At 33.8% G+C, this 11,689-nt stretch overlaps 1 protein-coding gene across 1 annotated transcript; it reads left to right on the forward strand.

The window, feature by feature from the left end:
* The first annotated feature begins 1,271 nt into the window (after positions 1-1,271).
* LOC123526706 (coadhesin-like) lies at positions 1,272-11,238 on the forward strand. The gene is made up of 4 exons (XM_053522549.1): positions 1,272-2,063; positions 2,519-2,686; positions 5,054-5,265; positions 11,167-11,238. Exons 1-4 carry the CDS (start codon positions 2,048-2,050, stop codon positions 11,236-11,238), a joined length of 468 nt encoding a protein of 155 aa, XP_053378524.1. The 5' UTR covers positions 1,272-2,047.
* The last annotated feature ends 451 nt before the right edge of the window (positions 11,239-11,689 follow it).

Raw genomic sequence — 11,689 nt, forward strand, 5'->3', positions numbered from 1 at the left:
CCCCCCGCTCAAAAAAAAAAAAAAATCATTCCTTTTTATTATTATTTCTTTTCAAACCTTCCATGAATATTTATCAGCATGCAAAGTTGTACCGTTCCCCCACCTCACTCTCCACTCAGTCTTGCCCACCATTCCGATCATGCATCCCAAATCCCCACCCATTTTTTCATCATTTTTAATTTACCATCAATATTTATATTCAACATGTGAAATTTTGTACCCTCACCTGGTCACCCCCGCTGCCCCCACCCCTCCCCCCAAAAAACATTCATTTTTCTGTTAAAACAATTTTGACTAATGAAGTTATTTGCTTCTTAGTAACATCCTTAACCTTTTGCCGGATATATTTTTGCCATTTCTCACCACAAGCCCTTTCGGCGGGGGTTACCAATTCATCAAATTTGCTTGTTTTTATCGCGTTTTACAAATTCAATATCTAGTTTATGCACCAATCGTAAGTTATGTTATACATCACATGGCATGGGTAAAATCACAGGGAACGCAAGAGTGGTATACAAGTAAAAAATGTCTGACCACCTGAGTCTAATGAGGTTCTGTGTAATTACCAGAACGGCGGACCATAGGTCATAAAGATTTTGCCGAAGTTAGATAACTGAACAACCCTTAAGCTCCAGTCACACTGTTTGTTATATTCATTTTTATTTACGTCATTCGTCTTTCATTTCATAATTCACTTTACAAAATAAAATTGTTCACAAAAACAGTTCCTGTTTAAGGCAACATGATAACTGTGGGGGTTATGAAAGGCCAGATGTTTGGGTCGGTCTGTCACTGTCTTGAGCCAGGGACACTTTTCTTATCTAACGTCAAGTTATCATCAAATACAGACCACACGAGTAGTCAGTCTAACGATGTATTCGATCTAAAAAACTGGATTATGACCAATGCCCTAGTTTGTACCTTTTATGTATAATATACCATTATCATTGCGCAGTTCGTCATCGCATTTGTAAATATACCTTTAACGTACAAACTAATAACTATTTTATAAGTACTCTGGCATCATTTATGAGTAATCGTTTAGATGGGAAGGCTGCTAACAGAATGTCTTGTATTAAAGCTGGATCGGAAGTATTGGTATCTATAGTGACAGACCATATATTACACAAGGAACTTGTGCCTAAAGAAACGAGCGGCATCTATATTCAAAGGGCTGTCCATAAATATTTAATTACACTGATTTAGAAGAGCTAAAAGTTTGTATATACAGGCCATTATAATTGGTTGATTTGCTGAAATATACAATTTGCCTTACGTATTTTGCATGGTTGAATTCTACGCTTCCAAATGATAATTTTTACAGATTTTATTATCTACTATTGCTCGTTTTATAGGTTGAGAGTTTATAGGAATTGACAGCATGATAGCGTCTATGAATGAAGATACAGAACGAACATTCCAGGATTAACATTACTTATTTGTAAACATTAGGTGAAATTCTGAGAATGAAGAAAAGTTATTTATCCTGAATATAAACATGGATGACCATTACTGATAACATGCATTTTTCCCATTAGAGTAACAAGATGAAATCTTTCGCGTAAATTTTTAGACACAATTCGTATGGGCTCAGAAATGGTCGATTAACAAGGAAGATAATCCATTGAATGAGCATGCTTTGTTCTTACTACACAAATAAAGGGGAAACAGTCATAACAAGTATGCAGTGGAAATAAAAAAAGATCGAAAAAAAAAAAAAAAAAAAAAAAAAAAAAAACCACACAGAGTTGGAAAATTGGAAAGATCAAATATTGCAACTTTTGACTTGACATACTTTGCGTAATCATTTGCTTTACTATTTATATCAGACGGAAGTACCTGCATAATTTCGATTAATCTGAACGCACACAAACAACATCCTTTTGTAATTAATATTTTTTTTATCATCTGGTAGCTTCTATAAGATGACAGGAAGACACACACAGCTCACATTATCTCTTCTCATTGCAACACCTTTTTTTTTATAAAAAATAATATTACTGCTTTTCCAGAGCAGGAACACAAGTCACAAACGGTCGAACAGTTTATGTTTCCTAGAAAAGGTGAGAAATATTTAAACTACGTAAAGTAATAATAATGATATCGACTCGGGTTTAATCATAAGTTAATGTCACTGAACAATCATGATAAATTTGTTATACTTTATCGCCTTTGAGAAGCGAGCAATTAAAGGTGACAGGTGTAGAAACGCATGTTTTCTTTAACGCAATGATAAACTTCCGAGAAAATTAGCATCATTATTGCTATTTTTATTACTGCTACTATTATAATGATAATTATTTTATTATATCTTTATTCATTATCATTATTATAACGATTATAAAAGTTATTATTATTATTATTATTATTATTATTATAATTATTGTTCTTAATACTTTAAAAGATAATCATTATTGATATTACTATGTTTATGATGAAACTGCTGATGCACTCGGTTGTCTGTAAATATCAGCTATGTTAAAGGTTATTGTATTGTTCTCCTTTAACTTACGTGAAGTCCATGGTAACTGGGGAGATTGGGCATCTTGGGAGAATATATGCTTCTGCAATGGAACACGAAAGAGAAGTCGTGAATGCGACAACCCTCGGCCGGATTATGGAGGAACACCATGTCCCGGAGTAAAAGATTCATTTAAATCTTGCACAAATGAGTTTGATTGCACAAGTAAGTTTGAAACATACTTTTGATTTGACATATGACTGTAAGTATCTCGGCCGTTTTATGGTTATCTACAGATGAAAACTCCATTGGTAAAAAGATCTCAAAGAATTCATCGTTTGATTGGTGATAAAATAAGACTGCCAGGGGTATTTAACAGAAAGAAACAAAAACCAAATAACAATGTGAACATAAATATATTTTTTTCCAGTTACTCAAGTGCCAATTCGATGCTAACGAGTGTTAATATGTATACTCTAACATAGCTTAGTATTATTTTTTTCATTTCCTTTTCTTTTGTTTTAAATATGTGGTATGTATGTAGTCAGGTCAAACACACACATATTATCTCCTACGGCCTTCGTGATATATTCTTACGCATAAGAACTCAAAACTCGGGTTATTCTTCGATAAACCACGTTTGGGAACTTATTATTTCTGAAATATATTAACAGGACGATTCTTATCACCAGATATTATCGTTTAAGATTTTGCACTTTGAAATGAATGTAAATATTGTTTATTGGTGTCCGAATATATTTTAGATATTTACAACTGTGTTGGAAGAAAAAATATATGCACCATATCACAGGTAATTCAAAGAAATTTAATTAAAATGCTGACCGGATGATACCGTTGTTATCACACCTGAGAACGAATGCTCAAGGGTAGCTATTAAGGTCAGTGCTTGTCCGGCGTCGTCAGTCGTCCATCGTCCGTCGACATTTTCCAATAAACAACATCTCCTAGACCACCAGGCCAATTATGAAACTTCACAGGATTGTTCCTTGGACGGTATTCTTTAAAAAAGATTTAATGAACTAAAATCCGTACATAACTCGGCAACCAGAAGGAAAAACTTTAAACATTTTCTTGTTCAAAACTACTGGTCCTAGGACTTTGATATCTGATATGCAGCATCATGTGTATATGTGTGCGTGTGTGTGTTCGGGTTTAACGTCTTTTTCAACATTTTTTCAGTCATATAAACGACGGTGACTACTTGTAGCAGTGTGCAGCATCATGTAGTACTCCTCTACGCAGATTTTTTCAAATTATCCCCCTGGGTCAAATAAGGTCCTGCTCTATGGACCACATGTTTATATAGACTTATATAGGGAAAATATTAAAATCTTCTCGTCCAAAACCACAGGGTCTAAGGCTTATATATTTGGTATGTAGCTTTATCTAGTGGTCCTCTTCTAAGATTGCTGAAATTATCCCCATAGGGTCAAATATGGTTCTGCCATGGGGGCCGCATTATTCATATAGACTTATATAGGGAAAAACGTTGAAAATCTTGTTTCTGATAAAATTCCATCAATATACTATGTACGCATTTATACAGAAAACGTTTCATAACAGACCTATGGCACTTCATCATGTAAAACAGAGTGAATTATTTTTTCGTGGTGGTTCCTTTATCAGAATTCGATCTGTATCATAGCAACGGTGAAAGGAAGTAACTATGCTAGGCATATGGCCACCATATTTTATCTTTCTAGATTTCCAACCCCTTGTGCAAATGTGTTATTGAAAGATATTAATACTAAGAAATAATGTTGAAAAACGGCGTTAAACCCAAACAAACAAATATTCTTGTGACAGTTACATGTTTGTACTCGTACAGAATCTAGGAAAGCTGCTTCGGTTAACTACCCGCAGTTACAAAACTGAAATACTGTTGAAGAAAAACGCTGTTAAACTCCAAACAAACAAAAAATAAACGTACTCGAAAACGTTGACATAATGTTGTCACACGTAGAACCCTATATAGCTCCGATTCTGCAGTTTAACTGAATGATCTTCAAATATTACATTTTGACGTCCTAACTGCTACATATGTTTGTATTTGATTATTTTCTCTGTATCCATTTAAACTTCAAGATTAAGGATTTAATAATAGAACAATTGTTGCCTTTTAAGTTCGGTCAATATGAGGATTTACCGAACTAGAATTTGAAAAAAAAAAAAATGAAAAAAAAGTGTTTCTTTTGTTACCTTGCCTGTTGTAGAATCGTTGGCTCACGTTGAATGTATTGTTATGTACATATCCAGAATGTAGACTTTCATATACACACTGCTGCATAGACTGTGTCATGTTAACTTGTTTAATCGTAATGGGTCGTTGCTCATTGCTCTGTGTAGCAATGTAATAATATTAAAAGTGCTCCCGCTTGCACATTTATTCAGATATGCCCATGTCCGTACGCCGTATCAAAAATAGTTTTTGCCTTACTCTGTAAGTTTATGTCAAACGTTCAAAGGTGTTTACCTTTTGTAAATGCTGGAAACGTTTATATCACAATCATATTATATAGGCAAGTACAATTGCTTGTATGTTATAATCTTTTTTTGTGTCGTATTTTGCAGTATATAATGTTGCTCTAAATAAGTCAACTTTCTCTTCGTCTGAAAACGACGGGTTTGACCAAGTAAAGTACAATTACTTAGCAGTCAGAGGGCTAAACAGAAGCGGATGTTTTTCATCGGCTTGGGAATTCCAGCCTTGGTGGATGGTTGATCTAGAGGGAGTTTTCAAACTTGAACGAGCCGTTGTATATTTGGATAATCAAGGTTTCCAAGTTTATATTACTTACACAACTTTTCTTATTTTTCTCGAAACGTACTTAGATTCAAAAATAAGTTTTGTTTACATATTCTGTTACAGTACATCTGTTTTCTTTTCTTCGCAAAAATCTTCCCCTGGAAAATCTTATGATATTGAATAATTATTTATTTAAAGAAGGAATAAAAACATTCTTAGCACTTTAACAGTAATTATCGGAACCTTCTGTTAATGTCTTTTGTTCTTTTTAAACACGCCAAGCCTGACAGGCACATGATGGAATTACATGTTAGGGATTAACGCCGAAGTCTGTATTCATATTTTGAGGGGTGAACATGTTTCATATCACTCTCTCAGGAATGCAATTATACCGAAAACATTTAAAGGTCAAACTGGAAAATCAACAAATTGAGTTGAATGCATTTATTGAAATAATCATTGAAAAGTAGAAGATTAACACCAACGAAATAAAGACATGTCACAGCAGAAGTCTTTTTATCCGACTAGATAACAATCAGAATTTGTGGCGAATTTGCCGTAAATCTTTCTTTTTTCTTTTTAGTGAAAACCTTGTCTGTCATTTGACGAACGATTTATAAGTATATACTAAAAATTTTAATATCTATTATGAAGCCATTCGATTGGTTTAGCCGAGACGTTCACACATTGGTAAACCCCTTGATTTATGCGCGTATTTTACCGTTGCCATAAACAACGGCGATGACTTTCTTATTTTTGAAAGGAATATATAAGTGTGGACACTTATTTTCTTAGTTAGATAATTTCCTATCCGATTATTGTAGTTTCGAATCAAATATGATTTGATAAAAAAGTTGTTTTCGAAATTTTTGACAAGGACAGCAAAATCATTAGGAATGAAAAGTCGACGGGATTTACATAAATTATGTATAAACACTAAGAAAATAATTAATATTTAATCCAGTAATATATATATATAAGCGCCTTAAATCTGATCATTGCAGTATTTGCCTCGGTGCAAAGGTATCATATCATCCAACGGTAGATATGGAAGACAAAATCACAATAGCGCTGTTATAACGATTTTGCGCCACAAATACTTTGCGACTGGACATATTGCCACCATGTTGACTACTCGCCGTGATTCAACCGTTATTTCCTTCTATTTGAAATTCTTTATAGTCACCATGGTCACCAAATAACCCACAATTTTCGATTTGAATTGATGATAATAAAAATGACAATTCTCATAACGGAAGTGGATTGAGCCCGGCTTAGCAAAGAAATGCTTGCACACGCCAGGAACCTCGCTCGTGAGAATTACCTTGTATTTTTTTGGTCATCATAGACGAATTTTGAATATTTTAAAGAATCATCATCAATTTAAGTCGAAAGTCGTGGTTTATTTGGTGACAATAAATATAAAGATTTTCAAATACAGAAATATCGGTCAAATCACGGTGGAAAGTCAACACGGCAAAATGTCTAGTCGCAGAGTACGTGCGTCCATCCGTCAAGTCGTCCGTCGTCAACAATTGTGTTTAAAAGACATCTCGTCCAAAACCATTGACCTGATTTTGATGAAACTTGGCGTGGATGTTCATTGGATAGTCCTCTACAATAGTTGTTCACACGGTTCCGCTTAATTATAGCTAAACATAGAAAAATCTTCAAACAACATCTTGTTCTTAACTGCTTGTCTAATTTTGAAATAATTTCATACAAAATGTCCTTAAGTCACCCTCTACCAAGATTGTTCAAATTATACCGATTTGTCATAAAAACATTACTGCCAAGGGACATGGTCTCTTTTCCCTATATGTATATAGTGGAAATTTAAAAAGTCTTCTTGTGTGAAACTGCAGACCCAATTTTAAAATAATTTAACACAAATAGTCCTTGTGTGACCCTCTACCAAGACTGTAAATTTATTTTATTCATCAAAAAACATGGCCGCCAGAGGGCGTGGTCACTTTTCCCTCTTTGTATATAGTGAAAAATTTAAAAATCTTCTTGTGTGAAACTGCTTGCTCGATTTTAAAATAATTTTACACAAATGGTCCTTGTTTGACCCTCTACCAAGATTGTTCAAATTATTTTGTTCCGCCAAAGGGCATGGTCAGGATTCCCTCTATGTATTTAGTAGAAACGTACATAATCTTCTTGTATAAAATCTGTTAGACTGATTTTAAAATTGATTCACACACAAATTGTCCTTGTGTGATATTCCACTGTAACAAATAGTGTTCAATTTTTCTGATTCGTCAAAAAACATGGCTGCCAGAAAGCGTGGTCACTTTTCATCAACAATTTCTTTAAACAACATCTCCTCAAAAACCACTGAATGGATTTTGATGAAACTTTACACAAATGATCTACAAATGTTCAAATGGTTCCAGTTTATGTAATTTTTTTAGGTTAAAATAGGTAATGACCGTCTCGTTCACAATTTTGTGTTATGGTTTAAGAAATGACTTTCAATCGCGCGGGAAAGGGACGCCCTTGATAGCATTGCATATAAACGCTTCTTTTTTTTATACAAAATACATAGTAAATGAAAATACAGTGCATAATGTTTTCATTTGAAATATTTAGAACCAAGAAAAAAAAAAGAATAAAAAATAAAAATTTACGATTAAACATATTTCTAAAATAACGAAAACTACTATTATTTGGTATCCTTGAGCTGTTTTTCTTTCGCTATTAAAATCCAAAGAAAATGAAACCGACATGGTATTCCTGAATTTAACCTTTGTCCTCTTTACCAGCTTACCAGAATTTAAGAAATATTGCTTAAAGGCTATTATTTATCATTCAGGAGACGACTTACTTCAGAACGAAATTGGTAAGTACCTTTTGATACAAAGTTTTGAATAATTTATCACATCAATAGAAAATTCGAAGAAAAGTAGTCCTGCATTGTCAAAACCATGTTACCCGTCCGGGCATTAATTACGTAACGCGCAGTACTATGAAGTTCGGTCTCTGGTGGGACAGGCATATCTTATTTGAGGACAGTGCATCTGAATTTATTCTTTCTCTTCTTTCTGATATATGTTGGTTACTTGCGGCGAAAAAATAATAAGGTTAACTAACGATTGCCACAGGACTGAAATACCTTTGAAAGACATCGTTAAATCCAGGAATAAACGTGAACAGTAGACCACGTGATCGAACCTTATGACCTATTTCCATCATACTTAATTTCATGATTGTAAAGCATAACTTTGTTTAAGTTTTTGTTATTCGTTGATTTTGGAGTAAGTAGGTCAAACGTAAAGATCACGATAAGAAAACTGGTTCCAATGAATACGGGGACAAGACATGATCCTGCTGGCATTATACTTAAAGAAAGACTAATCACTGTTAGTTGATGACCTGTATGACAGGTTTCAGGCGGGATAGTAGTCTTTGCACATTTCGTAACATCTACTAAACGTATTCAATCAAATCGATTGCTCTATTATTTTGCTTAGTTGCTTTCTATGCGTCTATTGGATCTTATAGACAACATTCTGGAGCGCATATTGAGGAATCGTTGCTCCCTTCAAATAGAATATATTCGCTACCAAACTTCGGCAGTGTGTGTTGCAGGATGTATGTATCTGTCTGTCTGTGTGTGGGGGGGGGGGGGGGCGGGGGAGCGGGATAGGGGGTGCATATAGAAATCACTTTGTGCCGTACATACCTCCAGTAATACAAAGTAATACAAATCAAGATCAGTGTTTTATTTTGACAAAAGTATTTCCCCTTTTGGCTTAAGAGGTATGTATTGAAAATGTAACAAACTATTATATGCTCGACTATTCAAAGAATAGGTAGAGCTATTGGAATCACTCGTGCGTCGGCGTCGGCGTCGGCGTTAGCGTTGGCCTCCGCTTCGGCGTCGGGGGCGGCGTCCGCGTCACGATTTGGATAGTTTTTTGTATGTAAGCTGGAATAGATTGAAATTTCACACACTTATTCACTGTTATAAAATGGCTTGCATTGCACATAACTCTATTTTGCTTTTTAAAAAAATTATGTCCCTTTTACAACTTATAAATTTTTGTTAATGGATTGAAACTTCACACACTTGTTCACCGTCATGATCTGACATGTAATACACAGATTTCACAACTCTTCTTTGCATTTTAACTTAATAATGCCCCTTTTTCGACCCATTAATAAAAACAGCACGTGCAACTTCACACGTAAACATGTGGACGCAGACAACTGTGTATTTGAGACTGTAAATAATTGCAAAACAAACCTGCTAAATCTGCTAAATATCTCATATTGACATTTATATTACTTTTATATACATTATTTGTATATCAATCAAACGTGTAATCCTTCTGAATACGAGTTATACAGTTTTGTCGTCGATATTTTGTTCATGCTACAGCGTCCATGCACCTGGAGCTATGTCACTAGCTAATTTGCATTTCTTGTCATTAAAATGTAATAATGTCCTAGTATTGTCCCTTTATCAATAATTTCGGACAGGACTTCGACCAGATTTTCAATCCCGACCACGATAAAATCAATATTTGAACAAATATGAAAACTTTACTTTCTCCATAAATGTCATAAATATAAATTATTTCCATTGACGGACAGTAACTATAGATGTGTTTATAATCAGAAGCGTCTTGGTGTGACTTTAATTAGCAATGGACAATGGTATAAGCACATCGAAAATAGTATTTTGTCTGCTTCAGGTATATTAGTCGTTATGCGCGAACCTATTTCGCTGCGCAGGGAAGTTTTGAATCAAATTTATATATTATTCAATCGAATATGCAGCTGCCGTATGGAATAACCGTAGAATGTTTTTATTTTGAAACTGTAGGAGCGTTTAAAACTGATAGTACTAAAAAAAAATAATAAAATGTTTACTCTACATCACCAGGACCAGTACATTTTGCCTAGTTGTATGAAACTTTGAATGTTGTTGCCAGACCATTAAGTGGTATATATCTAAATATATTTTAATGTTCTTGCAATGTTATTGAGATGTAAATATTTTATGATGTGAATTTGTAATGCAGAAAAATCGTTTATATTTATTAAGGTATAATCATATTAATGTTTACTGAACTGTAAATGTAGAAAAACAGTATGTTTTAATTTAATTTAACTAGATTAAAACATATCAAACGATCAAAAAATAACATCATAACGTCACTAACTCCCCTATTTGACGTCAAAATTAATTTCCTTGTTACCTTGACGTCAGAACTATTGAATTAAAGAGAATTTATACAAACTAATCACCATCACAATATACCAGACCGATTACGTCAAATCACATAGCAGTACAAACGAGCGTCCACATTTCACAACAAGTCCTCTAAGGCCTAAAAAATATTTCTTTGTTTCCGGTAACATGCTCAAAAAATTAGGGTAGTTAGGTCGGAAATGTGTTTTTTTTTTTGGATTTTTTTATTAAGGGAGACTTTCCGGAAATTATTTTTGTGTTAAAAAATGAATACAAATAAGGGGAATATGCCTTTAGAGCATCGGTAAGTTGATTTATAACATCGCTAGCCATGTTTAAAGCATAAAAGTGCAGTTTTGCAACTTTTTGTTAAAAAGTTGAAAAAAATATTCTCCAAGGCCATAAAAACATTTAGGGTCGGTCGAGATACCGGAAACAAACAATTTTTTTTACGCCTAACCCAAAAAGAATAGTTTCGATGCTGCTATATATACACATCAGAATTGTGCTACATCGTTCAACATTGCATATATACTCAACTCTCTGTAATCATCGCTCATATATACATACATCAATATATAATCTAATAATATATCTAATGTTAAACCAAGTAATAGAACAGGAAATGATGGCAATATTGTGATGAATTTAGAAATAACATGTCTTTCTTCATTTATTTACAAGATATAATCTATATTTTTCTTCCCCGATATTATTCATCTTTGGTATATACAGATACAGATACTGTACAGTTCAGTTATGAAAGAAATCTGGAAATCTCAACGGGATTGGCATCATGTGACATGAAAGTTCGGGATTTTGTATGTCAGAGACAGTTCATAAACATGATCGTTGTGCCTTTACTTGGTATCACTAGAAGGTTTGTGAAGTTACAGATTGTCGGAAGAACTAGTGAGCTATCTTTATGCGAAGTTGAAATATATGGACAAGAAGGTAATATCCTACTTCGCCTGTTTTTAATATTTATTATTTGATACGCGTCAGACTTAAAAAAAACAGCTTAAAATACTAGAACAGTTTTGTTATAGATTCTATCTAAATAGCATTCTTTAATTGCAATATGATAGCTTTAAAGAAGTTTCAATGGAGTATATTTTCTGGTTCTCTACGATCATTGAACCCATTTAATGTATTTGTGTAACATATTTATGGTCAAGCCGGTGCGTTAGGGTGTTCCACATGTCACTTCCACTCACACTCAGTTAACCTATCGTTTCATACATTGCAATTCCATGTA

The sequence above is a fragment of the Mercenaria mercenaria genome, chromosome 14 (genome assembly GCF_021730395.1).
Source record: "Mercenaria mercenaria strain notata chromosome 14, MADL_Memer_1, whole genome shotgun sequence".
Classification (NCBI taxonomy): Eukaryota; Metazoa; Mollusca; class Bivalvia; order Venerida; family Veneridae; genus Mercenaria; species Mercenaria mercenaria.